Here is an 18866-nt window from a genome sequence, read left to right as displayed (position 1 = left end):
ATATAAAGAAGAAGACACAACAACAACAAACAAACAAGGAAAATCATATTAATACACCAAACGAACACCAACGCAAAAAAGAGAGGACAGATGGATGAAGGGGAATTTAAAAGGGGGGGGTGTTGGGGTTGGGGTTTAGGGTTTAAGGGGGTCCCCTAAACCGTGCAAGCAAGCTCAGCAGGAGACCGGCGAGAGTAAGGGGCAGGGTAGCTAAAAAACAATGACCACTGACTGAGATCACAAGCTAACCACGCCCTTCCCCATGCTCGGCCTCCTCAACCAGCAGCATTCAGCACACAAGCAGCAGCAGCAGCAGAAGAAGTGCACATAGACACAGATTATGGTAATACAGGCTGTCGCATGCTGTGTGTGTGTATGTGTGTGTGTGCGAGATACGGTGCACTTAGTTTTTTAAGTGCCATGCTCAGAAAACGCTGTGTGTCATGCCACAGTGTGTTTGAAGCAGGGCAAAGTCATCGTCGCCGCTCCTGCTTTCCATCTCTTGTTACGCCACCACCCCACACCCCACCACTACCGCCACCCCTTCAAAAAGTCACATACGATCTCTTTGACCTTGCTGACCTCTCAAGGGCCCAGCACAATGACACACAGGCCCACATGATAGAGTGCTTGTTTACAACCGCAGCTTCTGTTCTTTTCTTTCCAGGATCTACTGCGCTCTTGCTGCGTTCAGGCCGAATGATGGGTCCAATGACAAGACAAGACAAGGGAGAGGGGAGAAAAGTCAAAGAGAAGCCGCTGTAAAAGGAGGTACACAGCTTGTTGCCAGGCAACGAGGGTGATGTAAATGTGTGTTCTGTCAAATAAAACCAGAGTCCAAAACACAGATTCAATACAAAATTTATTTCATGCAAGGATTTTATTTACAGTGTCATTCGCATACGGTTCGGTACTGTTTTTATATTTTTATGGTTTTTTTTGTTTGTTTTGCATAAAAGTGCATGCATTTACCTTTCCCCAAGTAAGATAAAATTATACATACATATAAATTTTTTTGTGTCAACAGCAAAGAATCTTGTATAGTTAGTAAGTATATGTACATTGTTCTATTTTGTTTGCTACAGAGAACAACAGACATTATGCCAATTAGCACAGTATGAAACTGAAGGTATGAAAAAATAAACGCTGAACTACACTAGAGTCTGCAGCGAGATGCCGCTCCCTCAGCTGGTTTTATAGTCTGAATTAAGTGGAGTAAATCTTAGGTAGGTAGATGGTCATTATCAAAGTTAAAGTGCATGATTCACTATTTGCATCTTTTATTATATTTTCATAAAGGACAAAAAAACCTTGAATGGTCAATCTGACCTCTGCTACTGTTAGAAACATGGCGTGTGCTCAAACGCACACAAAAGCTCCTGGTTTGGGGAAAGGCAAAAAATGTCAGCAAAGAAAGGGTCTTTACTGCTACATGTATTATACTAGATCTGCATTATATATTTTATATATATATATATTTATGAAAAGAAGCTTTGGATGTAAAAACATAAGATATATTTTTCTTACATGAATTTTCATTAGACTTACATTTGTTTTTCTCAGTTTCCCATGCAAGGCATGCAAATGCAAATGAGGTTTCTTCAGTCATAGTTTCATGTTGGTGATGTGTGCATCACTAGGATCATGGTGGTGTCATTTTTAACTTTTTAACTTTTTTTTTACTCCATTGTAACGGTGTTGCTAAACTACATGAAATGCCATTTTCTCATCTTTTTCTCATTTAAAAAGGTGTCCATTAGCACCCGATGAAAAACCACAGCTTAGAAACACTGAAGGAGGAAAAGGGAAGTTGGGGGAAGGAAAAGGAAGGTGAGAAAGAGAAAGGGAAAGCACGATAATGGTCCTGGAAAGAGAAGACAATGAGAAGAAAGGTGAAAAAGATAGAGGGGAAGAAAAGGAGACAGAAGAACAGTATGGACAATAACACGATGTAAGTGGATAAACGAGAAGACTGAACAACGTTGAGAGACAGATACAGAGAGAGAGAGACAGAGAGAGAGAATGAAGAGCTGAGACAAAGGCTGATGAGAGAGACGGATGATGGTACACGGGGTGGGCAGGCGTCTCAGTGCAGCGCTGCAGAGCGGGGCCTCTGATTGGTTAGTTTGGTTGTCCATGCTACAGGATGGATGGGATGGGGGAGTGGGCCTGCTGCATGAGACAGGGCGGGCTGCAGGGGAGGGCCGACACTGAGGCCACGCCTCCAGACATGCTGCTATGGCTCCATGGCTTTTCATAACCTTCATTTAAAGAGAGAAAGGGCTTTCAGTACACCACAGTGCAATCTCAAATGCCAGATACATGTGATTGTGTGTGTGTGGTCGTATGTGTGGCTGTGGAAGTGTACATATGAGGCTGAGCATGTATCAAAGTGGATGAGTGAAGTGTTTTGGCACTTAGGAGTGCACTAGTGTGTCACCCTGTCATGTAGTTATGCTCATGGTGAACCAGTTGACAGTGACCATTCACCAAGTCAACCGCATCATCCTCCATGCGTGCTATGCATTATGCATTAGTCTGTCTACTGCATGCATGGGGTGGTATCACTGTGCTAACCAGCACAACACAGCTTTAGAGAGACACAAAAGAACATAGCCAGGCAATTCAGCTCAACTAAACTAGATAGCAGTGAGTTGAGCTAAAGTTAATTACAAAAAAATCCTATTGCAAAGAGTTCCCTTTTTTCACAAATAGAGAATTTACTAATGATGCCCCGAAATGATTTTTTTTTAACAAAACTGAAAAAAAAAGTTAACATTTACCTGAAGGCCGTGCTAAAACAAGTAGACTAATGCTGCCAGTCTCAGCTGTTTTTATTTTAACAGACTTGGCAGCTGGCCCATACAGCCTCAATGCTAACTGTTTTTCTGAGCTGGATTACTTACTACGTGTTAAAGAAGACTGTGTGAGATCAGTCTTGACACTGCCCTGTGGCTATAGGAAGTCTTCCTGTCTGTTGATAACTTTGTTTTGTGTGAAGGAAGTACTGTCACATGACTCATTGTCTTGTTTGAATTAGTTGGTCTTGTCACTTTTTTGGACAAACACTGATGGTGATTTTCTTTTACATTTTCAGCCAAATACTTTTGGTTGCCAAATACTTTTTGGTTGCCAAATATTTTCCGTGGCCAAATATTCGGTGCATTCCTAAAAATCACTTTTTGAATAGTTTGTAAACTGTTTTTTTTTTTTTTAACCTTAAGTTTCTATAAGCCCCAATTAGAACCTAACAGGTCTTGACTCCAGCCGCAATGTTTCACAGTGATACCTGGAAACAATCTTGCGTCAGTATTAAATGGGATAGAACGTATTTGTTGTCATCCTGTTTTTGTGTTTTCGGTATGAAATATTCTCTCTAGCTTGCTTTTGGACTGACGCTGGTTTGGCCGCGCAGTGAGCCCACACAATATGCTGTATAATCCTGGCACTGACAACTAAGAGCCTAGAAGCCTCTGACTGGCTAAGTTCTTGTCATGTGACCACATGCCTCATATCCCATGCTGGAACTCTCTGAAGTTCAATATCACCAATACCACCCACCATAGTGAATCTGCATGCACAACTACTTATCAGGGCAAGCACTTTCCTTTGTTTCCTTTAATAACAGCAGCAAATTTAGCAAGAAATTACCAACTAATTTCAAGCCTGTGACATCAGGACATCAGAGAACAGAATATCCACTTACAGTGGAGGTTTTATAATTGTAAACGAAATTGTAAACTGTTATGTATGCCACTGTGTGTTACATTTTACAATTAACACATGATTTGAGGAGAAGCAGACTTTGCCACAAATGGACCAAGTAGAATATGTTACTTCTACCACGACTTTTACTGCTGACCTTCAGTAAAGGTCTAAAAGGTAAAGCCACAGACTGCTTTGTGAAAGTAATCATTAAGTGATCACTTTCCTTGAGTAAAAAGGCTGTCTCTGATAGACAGCAGCTCGATTTTCACAGTAAGCACACTGCGTGCACTTTAGCAATCTGGAGATGGTAAACAGTGACTGGTTACGTACCCTTCCTGACTCTTCCCCCTATGTGATTGCCCCGTTCTCCGGAGGTGAGCAGAAAGCAAGGTCTCTCACGGTCTACAGGGCTAAAAACTTCCTCAGGTGACACTGCCTGGTCAATGTGCGGGCAGTCCTCATTGGCCAGGGCTGCTTTAGATGGCTCTCCATTTACTTTAAAATCTGCAAACAAGAACAAGGACAGACAAAACACTTCAGTCACGGATGCAGAGAACTTTCATCTCGCAGCATTAGCTCGATTACATTCTACAGGCAGCATCAGCAAAATTATAGAGTTACAGTCACCCTTACAGCAACCTTATGACACTGCTTATGCCCGAACTATAAAAAAACATTTCCTCTGTCCTCTGTGAGAAGCACTTGTTATTACTGACTTCTAGATTCATGTTACAGCTTACTGGATTCTATTAAGTCCCTACCCATAGGAATTTGTTTTGTTTAAATGTTGATCTATAATGTCCAAGGAGATTCTATTCTATTCTATTCTAATGTTTAATTTAGATATTAACTAGGTCACAGATGTTTCTTCTAAAATTGCTAAGTTGAAATAGCAAAAATCTTTTAAAAAATAGAATTGCAACTCTATTCTGAAGAAATAGAAAGTTAGCAGACACAATAAATTATGAAAAAATATATATGGGCAATATTTATTGAGCTACACATTTAAAAAGATGTGTGTAAACAATGTGTAACTTAACCTGCAACTATCGCAGGACACCATTAGGAACCTTCACAACTCTACAATCAAGATGTCTTGCATGTTGTGTTATGCATTATGCATTATACACTACTTCTGTTTATTATACCTGATAAGTTTTATGTTCTTTACGAGTGGCATTGCAATCCCACACTTCCTTGTGGGAGCATATGTGTTTTAATCGAATGATAGATTATTGATTTGGGTGGGGATGTTAGCATAAGAGCAGGAATCGTAATGGGGGATACATTAAGGTTATTAATGATTTAGTTCACTTTGCATTATGTTGCTTTTTGCATTATATGCTGAGTTTATTAAAGGTCACGTAGACGTTGGTGTTGAAAGGGACACAGGTTCAAGTTAAGTTGAGTTGGATCTGCTGTTTTCTCTGGTCTGTGTGGTCTGTGCTTGTTCACAATTTCCTTCAAAAAATGTACAACCAGTAGAAAAATCTGAAGATAAAGAGAACATGATCAATCTGCATTTTAGTTGTCCCTAATGTTTTTCAAATGCTTAATATTTTCACATTTTTTAATTGATACAGCAATTTCAGTTCCATAAATTTTCTCGGTCTCCAGGCATTAGTCCTGTCTCCCTCTATACGTTTGAAGGCATTGCAGACAACCAAATGTTCACTTGACACTGATGGAGAGTGACCCTAACTTTTACTAATGTGCATGTTCAGACAACATAGTTGCCAGTACAAATAATTAACCACTATTTTTTTTTCTTTTCCTCAAGCAAAATAACCACAGTGGGCCTGTGAAAATAGGCCAGATATACTGAAAGACAAAATTATTGGTACACAAAAAACTAACAAAAAAAAACAATGCTCATTAAAACCCAAAAATGAAAAACAAAAACAAAAGACTGTATAAAATGTACAATGTACGGAAAATCAACTAATGAAAAACAGACATTACTTTTGCATTGTGATTCAACAGAATCACTTAAATAAACAAACAATTATATATTGAACAAAAATTATGGTACCCTTAGCTTAACCCTCCTGTTATATTCTGGGTCAATTTGACCCATTTTAAAGATTGAATATCTAGGAGAAATAGTTAAAAGTATTTTTTCAATATGAAACTTCTTCTGCTTGCTTTAATTAGTGTAATCAATATATAATATAAAAATGGTTTATCTCACATATTTGCAACCACCCCCCTGCAAAAACTAAAACTAAAAATTAACCCTGGAACACAATTGATGTTCCTGACAAATGAACATAATAGGAGGGTTAATATTTTGTTGCACAAAACTTTGTCATTTAATGCAAACATGTATTTCTGTAACTCACAATGAGGCTTTAGCACCAGTCCCCAAGTATTTTGGTCCACTCCTCCTGAGCAAAGCTCTGCTGCAGCTGTCTCAAGATTTAAGTAAACTTCAATAAAAGTATAACACTATTTAAATGTTTCAAGTTATTTCAATGACCATTGTGGGTTTTTTGTTTATTTAACAGAAGTGTACCAACAGTTTTGTTCATGTTTGTTTGTTCTGACTAAATGTTTTGAATGCTGATATTGTCTAATATTGAATAATCAGTAGTTTACTGGTTTTACTGTAATCTATCACAGCTTAACCGGAATACCTTAAATAACTCATCAATCAGTCATATGTAAAAGTTGGAAGCACACAGGGTGTAGTTCTCTAAAAGCAAGCTTTGAAATGCCTTCATGTAAGCAATCAAGAAGCCTAAGTATGACCTCCAGGAAGACAGTCTCATATGGCTGCATGAGTGCAACGGCTAATAGCTGAGTAATTTAAAGATCTCCGGATGCTGCTGGCAATTGCAAAGAGTTGATGAGAGCAGGCATCATATTCTCATTGTGTTTTTACCCAGCAGTGGCAGGAAATGCAGTGAGATATTCCTGATTCATATGCATCATAACTGCAAGCTCATTAGTACAGTAATAGTTCTTCAGTCATCTCCAGCTGGAGTCTTCTGAGGTCTGGCAAGCTGTGTTTTATTGCTAAGCTCAGCCCTGCCTCCTGGCTTCTCCAAGCTGGTCCAGATAGTTCTGACACCCCTACAGCACATACTGTGCTCCTACACTTGCAACTAAAGATTTGGCTATGTTTAAAGATGGTGTTTTTGATCATAATTTCAGAGTATTTATAATAGTCATTTACATATTAATGAAATGTTGGCCCAAGCTGTATTAGACTCCAAAATATATCCATATATATTGTAAGAGCTTAAGGAGGATCCAGTTTATCAAGACCTAATTCAAACTCAAGAGAACAATTCTAAATAAAATAGAATAAATGGAATGCCTTAATTTACTGCCTGTAACTGGCCATAATTCTGGTTTGGGCATGAAGATGTGTACAATGAAAGGTTATTTTGTACAAATTGTGTCCACTGAACTACAAGCCAAACTATCCAACACTGTCTAAATGATTATGTACAGTGTATTCTGGGCATTATGAAAGATGTAGAAAAGTATACATAATGCAGAAGACCAATATGTATGTTAGTATTCTAAATATAAGTGTACTTTATCAAGAAAGGCACATTTGGATTTTTAGCTGAATAACTGTGATTAATTTGCACATACAGCTCTGGAAAAAAATAAGAGACCACTTAAAAATACTGAGTTTCTTTGATTTTACCAAACTGAAAACCTCTGGAATATAATCAAGAGGAAGATCACAAGCCATAAAACCAAGCTGAACTGCTTGAATATTTGCACCAGAAGTGGCATAAAGTTATCCAAAAGCATTGTGTAAGACTGGTGGAGGAGAACATGACAAAATGCATGAAAACTCTGATTAAAAACCAGGGTTATTCCACCTAATATTGATTTCTGAACTCTTAAAATTTTAGGAATATGAACTTGTTTTCTTTGCATTATTTGAAGTCTGAAAGCTCTGCCCCTTTTTGTTATTTCATCCATTTCTCGTTTTTTGCAAATAAATGCTCTAAGGACAATTTTTATTTTTTTTTACTTGGAATTTGGGAAAAATGTTGTCCATAGTTTATAGAATAAAACAATTTTACTCCAACATATACCTAGCAAAATCAGATAAACTGATTCAGAAACTGAAGTGGTCTCTTTCACAAGTTACAATATCTATGCTAATCATTTTGGAATTTAATTATTATCTCAACTTTTTTATACATTTATTTCTATATTTTTTTATTCTATTTTCTCCTCAATTTAAAATGGCAATTAGCCAACTTTCTCTAGTAGACCAGCACATGCCTCCTCTAATACATGTGAAGTCAGCCACTGCCTCTTTTAAACTGCTGCTGGTGTAGCATTACAGTGTGTTCAGAGAAATGCACAGTGACTCTGCAAACATATTTAAATATTTAAAAATCCTTAATCGTAAATTTATTTTTGATTCATTTATTTAGGGCACAAATGGTGTGTCTTATGTTTGCAATAACGCAAGCATCCAAAGTAAAATATTACAGCTGATGGCAGTACTATTAGTGTATTGTTTGGCTCTTATAAGGTAAAAACTGTCTCGTGTGAATTAAGTATCATGTTATTATACTATCATAACTTACCTTGGTATCTAATCTCAGAGACTTCTTCCTGGGCCAGAGGGCAGGTCTCGCTGTGTGTACTGGGTCTTGGAGAGTTAATGACTGACTTACAGTAGTTTGGTGAGCCCAGTGGGGGAATCCGGGGGATATGCTTGTTCTTTTTCTTTGGTAGTTTTTGTTTTGCCATTGCCAGAGAATAATACATGCCAAAATTGTTGACAATGACAGGCACTGGCATGGCGATGGTCAGCACACCAGCCAGAGCACAAAGTGCGCCCACCAACATGCCTGATGTTGTCTTAGGATACATATCTCCGTAGCCAAGTGTCGTCATTGTAACCACAGCCCACCAGAAGCCGATAGGAATGTTCTTGAAATAGGTATGTTCACTAGCACGGGGGTCATTGGGATTGGCTCCAATCCTTTCAGCATAATAAATCATGGTGGCAAAGATGAGGACTCCGAGGGCGAGGAAGATAATGAGCAGGATGAATTCGTTGGTGCTGGCTCGGAGAGTGTGCCCCAGGACGCGAAGACCCACAAAGTGACGAGTCAGCTTGAAGATACGGAGGATACGGACAAAGCGCACCACACGCAGGAACCCTAGCACATCTTTCGCAGCTTTGGAGGACAGGCCACTTAGTCCCACTTCCAGGTAGAAAGGTAGAATGGCTACAAAGTCAATAATGTTGAGGGCGTTTCTTACAAACTTGAGTTTGTCGGGACAGAACGTGATTCGTATTAAGAACTCAAAGGTAAACCACACAACACAGACCCCCTCAATGTACGTAAGCTGCACCATGGTCTCAGTCTGGGGGACATTTCGTTCCACAATTTCATTGTCTACCACATCATACTCTGTCCGGTTGATGATGGGGTTAAAGGCCTCATGGGTCTCCAGACAGAAAGTTGTGATGGACACCAAGATGAAAAACAGAGATGCGAATGCCACCCACTGTGTGAAAAAAGAAGAAAAGAAACAATTAGTAAAGCAAGAAAGAGTGTTTGCTATATTTTTTATAAATCAGTGAAAAAAATCCCTCAAAAGCACATTTTTTCTTCATTTTCATTTTCAGATGAAACAGATCAAGAGATCAAAAGGGCTAAAGACTGGCAATTAACCGAATGTTGTGAACCCACCAAGACATGAACCAAGATTTGAAATCTTTAATTGGTTTAATCTGGCATAATCAAACTAACAGATATAATCTTGTTTGTTATTTCCTGTTTTTAAGTTCTGTTAATAAGTGTGTTTCTGTTATTCAGTGTTAATAGTGTAATTGAGGTCAAAAGTTCAATTAATCATGATACTGATTTGAGGTTATATTGCTCAGCACTAAGCACTAGGGACAACTGTTCCATCACACAATACTTTTATATACCTTTTTATATTGTATTGACTGCCTACTACCAACAGCCTTCTTCAGAAAACATGGGTGGAGGACGAATAGGAATGCTATTGAAAGTTATTTAAATTAAAAGAGGAACTTTGGGGTTATCTAGTGAGATCCATTAAATAGTAGGGGTGTCACGATCTCGATATTTTATCGAAATCGAATCGAAATGAGGTCATGGTCTCGAGTATCGAAGTCAAAAAGAGGATCGACGATCCCTCCCGCGCGCGCTACGCAAATGGCGCGGCACCAACACAGCGCATCCTATTCATTTAAATAGAGAGCCGCTGCATGAGCGCAGCCCCGCCCTCAGTTCTGCTGTGTGAGAGACAGCTGCCTTTCAACCACGGAGGAGAAACTGAAAACGGATTTATAGAAATATAGACAGGGCTCTCAAGTTTTGAGTGTCGGCGGGAGTGTGATCACTGTTTTTTATCTGTCCAACGGGGGAGGGGGGGCGGGGGTTGGGCGCGCAGGTTTTGTATCTGTATCTGACGGAGGGGTGGGTGCGCGCAGGTGAGAGCGTGTGAACTCGCTGAAATGCGTGTGTCAGTGTGACTTGAGAACACTGACTATAGATCACAGTGAGGTGGATTAAAAATCTTAAACTTATAATTGACTACACCTGTTGCTTTCCATTGAATTAAAAAAACATCTTTCTCTCAGATAAAGTAAACACAAGCGTGTTTCTGACTAAAATAAAAGCTTTTCAGGAGAGATATAAGTTATGTGTAAATATTTATAAGACAATACCTGACAAAATCTGTTTTAATGACGTTAATAAACATCACTGTGACAGCGCTAGTCACAGTTTCACCACATCACTTATCTAACCAGCCTGTACTGATTTCTGCCCCCCAATAATGCTTTCAATAACCTCTAATAGCCTTTAATAGTCTTCAGTAGCCTTTAAAAGACTTACCTGGCGGCCGTGGTGTGTCCACTAAACTCCGTAGTTATAAACATCCTGAGGTTAGCAGCGCGCTAACTGACCTGTTTATAATGTAATCCGAGCAGTGACTCCGTGTCGGCTGTTCTAACCTGCTGCTGTTAGCTGCTTGGGCTGAAAGATGAACTGTAGTGAGCTGTATTATCCGGTTAGTGGGGTTAAAACCTTTATTTGTTTACAGAAACAGTAAAAACGGACTGGCTGAGCTCTGTAGCCCGTGGCTGGGCTGTACTGAAGTAGTGACGAGAGCGGAGCTTGTGCTGCTGCTGCAGCTCCGACTAGTGGTTGGATGAAGAACTTCAGCTTCATGTAAGTGAGCAGTTTCACCAGCCATCCACACACAGCTCTGATAAACTGCTTGTTTTAATAGTGCACACTGTTGCTACCAAAAAAAGTCACTAGATGGCATTACCATATATATCTTAATAAATAATAATAATACTATTTATAATATTTATAATAATAATAATAATAAATATATTATTTAAATTTTATGAGGCATAAAATAACAAGAAAAAAAAACAAGAAAATCGAGAATCGAATCGAATCGTGACCCTCAAATCGAAAATGAAATCGAATCGAGGATTTAGAGAATTGTGACACCCCTATTAAATAGTAATGCTTTACACTTTTCATTAGAGATGGAAGATATTTTTTTAAATTATTGGCATTGGCTGATACAGTCAATATTTGAAACTGTTACGTTATTTACTGCATGGCAAAAAACACTGGCCGCACAACTACAATTGGTCAACAATGTCAATGTTACTTTAAAATGAATTGATTTTAGCTATTTTATATTTATTATTTTTAGTTTTAAGGTTATAAAGTTATACTTGAGTGTCCAGTCTCCCTGTAAGATATATATCTGCAGATATATACACGTGTAATATTGGATATCATTCTTGACCTAGAATTCCCACATCAGTGAATCTGAATAATAAAGCAGATCTTAGGGTCTCATCTCTTCTGTTGATCATCATAATCTATATTTTTATACTTTACTTTGTACTAACTCTTTTCTTATTTTAATGTTTTGGGTTAGTTAGATAAGTAGTGCTAATTAGTTTGTTAGCCTGTAGCCTCTGCTTAAACCTGCAGTGTAATGAGCTTTTGGAAATTTGTTTACAATAAGTTACATCAGGATAGAGCAAGTTTCCTCAACAGTACCATGTTTAACAGAAATATTAGATCAGAGTACAAGCAGAGAATCCCTAAAAGAGAGAAGATTACCCACTTAAGAATCTCTTCTGAATTTGTTGGGCCACCAGGGGTGCTCTTGAGTAAATACAAAATAAATGAGCTCATATGGGAAATCTGAGCAAAATCGTTTATCATAGTTTATAAGTAAAGTTATACTAAAAATGTCCTCAACACAGTATAACAATAAATGTTTTAGTACCCAAGACATATTTTGTTAAGTTTTCAAACTCCAGTTATAAACCTTTAAACTTGCTCTGGCTGTAATTCCAGTATCAGCTCCCCAACCAGTCAGCACACAGTAGCAGTAATACTCAAAAGTGTCAGAAGTATTCACATTCATTATTCAGGTATAAGTATCTAGAGACACAAGGGTTTAAAATACTTCTGTAGAAGTTGAAGTATCAACTCAAGCTTTTCACTCAAGTAAAAGTGTAAAAGTACTGGTTTCAAAACTATTTAAAGAATAAAAGCAAGGAAAAGGGTTAGGCAATGCCAAATGAGCTTATAGTACACTACCCCCTCCCCAAAACACATTTTTCTAAAAGCCATAATGACTATAATGTTATATTAAAACGTTAATGTTAAAAATATTGTGATGCACTAGGCTCCCTGTTTCAGACTAATATATGCCCATTGAAAATGTATGTATTTTATTGAAATGCATATACATGAAAGAAGCTTAGTTGGGACTCAAATTCTCTTGAGGTTCTGAACAGATCATCTTCATACTAGGCTACACACGTCTGCTATGTCCTTGCTGGAGTGTAGGGTTTCACGTGCACGTGCGATGGATCACGTATAAACCAACAGGGTGTTGGAATGGTATATGTTTATACTTCTCATTCAACCATAATCAGATTCATTCTATTTGGGTGGAGAGATTTATCTGGACAGGGTTTTTTAGCAATGACAAGCCAGAATGAAAACCAGCATAAATTAAATATGTAGTAAAACTGCTATTTTTAAAATATAAGGAGTAGAAAGTGCACAGCCAAGTTTTTAGCCAATTACCTCCATTCACGCACATTTATTTTGGACTCACTCCCTGGACTTCCGCTAGTGTTTTGCAGTCACTCTCTGATACAACGGGGAAGATATGAAGTGGGAAGGCTCTCTATAAACCAGCACTATAACAGGCTTTAGTGTCATGTTGGTATAGCTATTTGCAATAGAGAGTTCTGCCATTTTACCAGAAGTGCGTCACTTAAGCCCTACTTCTGCTGCTGCTCCTCAAGATCACTACTTCAGCCCAAGGACGGTAGAGGATGGCAAAGTGGCGCCAGCCCAACTCTCCTCCACCTCAACAAGCTAAATTTAACTGTAGCCCCTCTCACCAGGGACTGCAGGATGCCCCTGGCAAGGTCAGCGTGTGCTGGTTGTGTGGTCATGGTGATAGAAAACGAGCCCTTCGGGGCTTGGACACTTCTTTACAGGTATGGATGGGATGGTTTTACTGTGGAGGACAAGTATGTCGACTACAGGCCACTGGCAAGGTGGTTCATATAGTGCTGAGAACAAAATGCTTTGACCTGAAATACAGCCAAGATCAGATAATGTTTCATCAATTTCTTTCAATGCAGCCTTTCCATGAGTCTTTCCATTGACGTAAGACTCAGGACTGATTAGTTTGTAATTGGCAACAAATTACCAGACATTAGCTATTGATTAATTATATATCTGCATTTAATGGAGCTTCTAGTGACTGCTTGCCCCTGGGAGCCTTTGTCCAGCCAATCCTTCTGAAAATCATCCCCACTGCTCAGTTTTCAGCTCCTTCCACAGCATATTGCTTCTCACAAAGTCTCTCTCTCCACAGGCACTACATATCTGGGTCACCCAGTACTTAGTCAAACAGACAGAATTCCCTGGATGTGCTTTGTTGGCCGTTTGTGCGGAGTAGGGATGTTTTGTCTGAGACACAGAGCATTCAGACAGCCACTGATCACACACACTCTCTCTCACTCTCACACACACACATAAACAAACACACAAATAGGAGCTTTTCATTTATCATCAGAATCAACCTCTCGTCTTTGTGTTCTGGCGGAAAGCCTGTGTTTGGTTTAAGACTGGTTTGTGTGGTTGTGAGCAGACAATAATGTACAGTCTCATTCTGGGAAATAGCAGTGGAACAGAACAGCTAGAGAAAGGGGCAATAGATTGTTTAAAGACAGAAGAATCATGTGCAGAGTGCAGAATCGAAAAGATGGGAGAAGGGAAGCATAAATGCCGTAAAAATGACATAAACCAATGGAAGGTGAGAGAGTGAAAGAGTAAATGAAAAGGAGAGAGAGGAATGTGATAAACAATGGCAGGGGATTAATTAAAGAATTAGAAAGGAGTGAAAGAGGTTAAATGAAGGAGAAATAGAGCATATATATCAGAATAACTCATAAGCTGCTTTTCTAGACCCATCTTCACAGTCCTGCTGGATAACCAAACGGACAGTACAGATGCTGTTAATTATTCATTATGACAAGAAAATAGTTTTGTAAGAGTTTGTTCCTTTTCAGTCCTTCACAACTGAGGCCTGCATCATGACTCATGGATGGGACTCACAACAGATTGCTGTCCACTTTAACATTAGTTTATTTTTTGTTTCTACACAGTAAATTTGCCACCAGTGGCTGATATCAGTTTTACTTTAACACTAAAAGCAAATTTACTATATGGGGTGTTTCAGAAGACAAATGACACAAGTCATTGATATCTTTCAGTCTGGAAGAGGTTACAAAGACATTTGTAATGCTTTGGGACTCCAGCGAACCACAGTGAGAGCTATTATTCACAAATGTAGAAAACGTATTACTACAAAAGTGCATGGGCACAAAAGAATCCAAAACAATTTGCTCAAAAACCGTCCAATGTAGCTGAATTAAAACAATTCTACAGATAAGAGTGGGACAAAATTCCTCCTCAGAGACTGTTTAGGGGATAAGGGGACGATTACGGGATATTTTGTTTTACCTTAATAAATAATATTTAAAAATGAAAATTATTTAAAATAAAAATTGATTTTTGTCTGATATTTGTGTGATATTAAAATGTGTTTATTAATCAAATTGGGATAATAATTTTGAAGCGTTTATACTGATCTATTTAACATGAAACTCTGACATAATGTAAAGAACAACTGGCCGTTTTACATAATGGAAAAAAGTAGAAAGTGACAAAAGTAAAGATTATATAAAAAACAAAACCAATGGCATACCACTTTAGATTTAGAGTGACATGCTTATTTGCACAATTACCCTGCCTGTAAATTTTACCTTAATTGTGGGTACAGTGTGTACACTAGGCCATGATGCCCATACCCTGCCGTTTCTGTATTAATACACATAAGGTTACCCCTCTATTTGTTTTACGTTGATGTAATATCATAGACCAGTCACCTCACAGTTCCATCTAGGTCTAGACTCATAGGCACTGCTCAGTCTAATCAATCACAGTGTGATATCTGAAACAGTTGATCCGTGTTTGATGGGATGCTGTCTAATAGGTGTACTGCCAGTGCCTCAGCAGTGACCTCAGTGTGTGCTGTCATTATGGGATGTGCTTTACTTCACTATTAAAGCTGATGACCATCCAGTCGTGTGAGTCGCATTGCTGCTGAATGATGCCTTCCAAAGCAAAGAACAAGACCAGCATCATGCCTGTGATGTACAACACCTACAAACACCCTGATCACTACCATCAACTGGGTTATTTACACAAACCATGACAAATACTCAAGCCCAACCTGAAAAAAAAACATTGCTGCTTAAGTTTACCATTTCTTATTAAACCTGAATGATTCATTTTATTTAAAATAGTTTTTTAGTAACACAGTATTATTTACAAATAAACTGAGTATAACTAGTTTGAAAAGAAATATGATGTTGCAGCCATCTGTAAAACTACATCCATCATCGTAAACATTTACACCCAGAATGAAGTGTTGCAGTGCTATTCAGAAGCTTAGCTTAAAAATCAGACACACAAACTATTATGCACATGTGTCAGGTATTACTTTAAATTTAAACATCTTTTTAGCAAATAAGAATAAGAAATAAGAAAATTCTTTAATTTTCCCAAAAATCATCAGTGCATCTTATAATCCGGTGCATCTTATGTATGAATTCTACCAGTCAGGTTGTAAGGAGCAGTAAAGCTCCTTACAACAGTGTTATACAGGAGTTTCAGTAAAGTATTCAGTATTAGCATTACTTGTTAACCGAGCTAGCTCTTTCAACGTTTAGAGGTAAGTATATCGGACTGTAGTCTGCGCGTTTACCGCGTTAAAACAAACTACGTGGGACAAATCGCTATCTGATAGCACCCTGGCTTACCAGAACACTTAGGGTTCCTCAGTGTAGCGCTGTTGGGCGCCGTTTACTAGTGCTGCTGCTGACCGCGGCTAGCGCTGCTGCTAACCACGCTAAAATATTGGGAATCTAAGCTTATTATAAATAAACGGAAGTGCTTTACTTACCCAAATAAACAATTTTTATAAGAGAAATCTGTGTAGATGAACATCCAGTGCTCGTTTGACTTTAAAAGAAAATGTTTTTTTTTTAAGAATGACAGTTTTGTTAACTTTAAAACGTTTACTGTAGGTAGGCTCTATTTTGTGGTGCTGTTTCTGAGGCTGGCAATCCAGAGAGCCAGTTTCATCGTTTTTGCAAAACATTACTCAAATGGGGTCTTCACAAAACAATTGATGCTCTCAAACACATTAAGAGGACAAGAAGTTCAAGTAAATTACAGCTGTAAAATAAAATCACAAAAAAACTGACTGAGAAAATGTCAAGATGTGCAAAACTATTGAATTTAAGGTGTGTCCAAAATTTTGACTGGTACTGTGTGTAATGTGTATTAAAAACGTGCCATATGTTTGTATGTTTCCTCAAGAGGATTTAACAAAAGCTCATTTACAAAACCAAAGAAGAAATGTAGATTGAACTGGCTGTTCATACTTCTGCAAAAGTCATGTGTGGGTGTAAGATCAGTGGCCAGCAGAGACAGACTTGATCTGATGTTGTGCTACTGGTGCTCTGTTGTTTACCCTGAACACCCCCCCTCCCAGACACACACACAAATGCACACATGTACACTCCTGCCAAGCAGGCTAATGAGTGACATGTGGGAGGATAATTACTGAGAAAGCAAGTCTGGACAAGTCAGTGCTCAGGCCCACAATCACCCACCGACTCATCACACACATTTTAAACCAGATGGCCACACAGGCTAGCCGATACACAAGCTGACCTTCTTGTTTAAAATGATTTATATGATAAAAAGCACACTACTATAGTATATTAAGACATCAGCAAAGTCTGTAAGTGTTAAAAGTGTCAGAAACAGCCCCTGATATGAGTATAGCTTACAACACAGATCACATCAGTACATCAGTAAACAATGTCAAACCTCTTCTAAACATATCAGATTTCATGGGTACTTTGAAACAAAGTGCCATAAACTGTCATTCTCCTTTATTCTGACAACACAGCATTTTCATTTGATCCTCACTCTGGTTGTACGGTACTGTGCTGCCATCATTTCAGCACTAGATTTTGTTGTTGGCATCAGAATCACAGGAAAATCAACAGAAATATGATCTATGGCATTATATCCATTTTAAATGTATGACATTCGTAGCCCAATTTACCAAACTGACATATTATTCAGTTGTGTATACAACTGTGTACTACTTATATGTGCATATATGTATGTTTGTATTTATCAATCATTAATAAATGTGTTCTTCCATATATTATGCATGCATCCAGTAATTGATACTTTGATATAAAGACATACATATACAATATGTATGATCTATGCACAGTAGTTAATGGTTTATGTGCATAAATAGTCATGTATAACAGATGAGTGTTATGTGATGTGTCTATCTTATTTGTCCTTATTTATGGGGGTTTATGGTAATTTGTGGTGTGCTATGGTGATTTTTGTATGGGTTTAAATTTGTGTTGTCTATGGTGGAGAGTTATTCGCTTTTTCAAGCATTACAGCTCATTGTCATTCTTTTTTTTGTGTTTTTCTCTCTCTAAAATTGTTATTCAGCAGTATGTTTGGGTAACCATTCTGTAGTAATGTAGATAATACTGATGTATTACTTATTGTTTATACATGTAACAATGTTTTCAAAAAACAAGAACTAGTGCTATTAATCCTTTGGTAAACAAAAAAATGTAACTGGATTGAAATCCACACCCCGGATTGCCAGGTATAAAAAAACAGCAAGCAAACAGTGTGCTGCAGCCATGGTAACAGACTAGCTGGCAATTTTTTCTGCTGATTAGGTAATCACTGAGCTTCAGTTAGATTTGTTAACCATAGCTGGGTACTTTACCACCACCACCACTAAGGGATGGGTATTTTGGATACTGAATCGTATATATATTTACTGATCAGCTATAGAGTAAGACTAATCATCATCACTGACCACTGTGTGTCAATTTGACAACATGTGTGAGCTTGGCATCTAGGGAGGAGTGGGTGGGGCAGAAAAGTCATTCCAGTGTTTGGAAGTTGGACTCCTGTAGTCATTTCACACACATGCTCGAATTTATCACCCGGAGTTATTGTTTCTTTAAGGCTAAGCTGTGCTGCTGCATTAAAACATCGGATTTTTTACAACCTAATTAGTAAATAATATTTTGTAAGCAGTAAATATTATTTCTCTTTAATTTATATTCAAGAATTGTACATCAGAAATACTAAATATGGGTAGATGATAGCCAGACCCGATTCTTTCAGTATATACCAAATATATGTAATTCAACATTTTATTCTGAAATCAGGCCTAATACCAACATCTAGTAGTAGTGTCCTCTGCTACTAATTTCTGCCATCATACATTATACCCTTGTGACACACTTTCATGTGACAATATCTGTAATATTACTTTATCAGAATAGTTAGAACACTAGCTAAAACCATTAAAGATTCTTGTTTTCCTGATATATTGACAGTCAAACATGTGATGAAACATACTGGGGATGTCTCTGTGAGCCTTCCATACTTTAAGCAGAGATAAAGAGATATGTGAGTGGTGATTGCAGCAAGTAA

At 38.1% G+C, this 18866-nt stretch overlaps 1 protein-coding gene across 2 annotated transcripts in view; it reads right to left on the bottom strand.

Annotated features, from left to right (window-relative positions):
* kcnc1b (potassium voltage-gated channel, Shaw-related subfamily, member 1b) overlaps nucleotides 1–18866 on the bottom strand; it is a 28389-nt gene that overhangs the window by 4176 nt on the left and 5347 nt on the right. The window contains exons 2-4 of one of the 2 annotated variants that reach the window (XM_007235171.3): nucleotides 8274–9207; nucleotides 4039–4212; nucleotides 2–2261 (exon numbers count right to left, since the gene is read on the bottom strand). In XM_007235171.3, coding sequence (XP_007235233.3) covers nucleotides 2140–2261; nucleotides 4039–4212; nucleotides 8274–9207 — 1230 coding nt within the window. In that variant the 3' untranslated portion in view covers nucleotides 2–2139. Of the gene's footprint in view, nucleotide 1; nucleotides 2262–4038; nucleotides 4213–8273; nucleotides 9208–18866 lie in introns of those variants that run through there. The other variant, XM_007235172.3, reaches the window with a different exon arrangement.

Source organism: Astyanax mexicanus, chromosome 2 (assembly GCF_023375975.1).
Source record: "Astyanax mexicanus isolate ESR-SI-001 chromosome 2, AstMex3_surface, whole genome shotgun sequence".
NCBI classification, from domain to species: Eukaryota; Metazoa; Chordata; class Actinopteri; order Characiformes; family Acestrorhamphidae; genus Astyanax; species Astyanax mexicanus.
The sequence above is the reverse complement of the archived record's forward strand: the minus strand, read 5'-3'. Positions and strand labels throughout refer to the sequence as shown.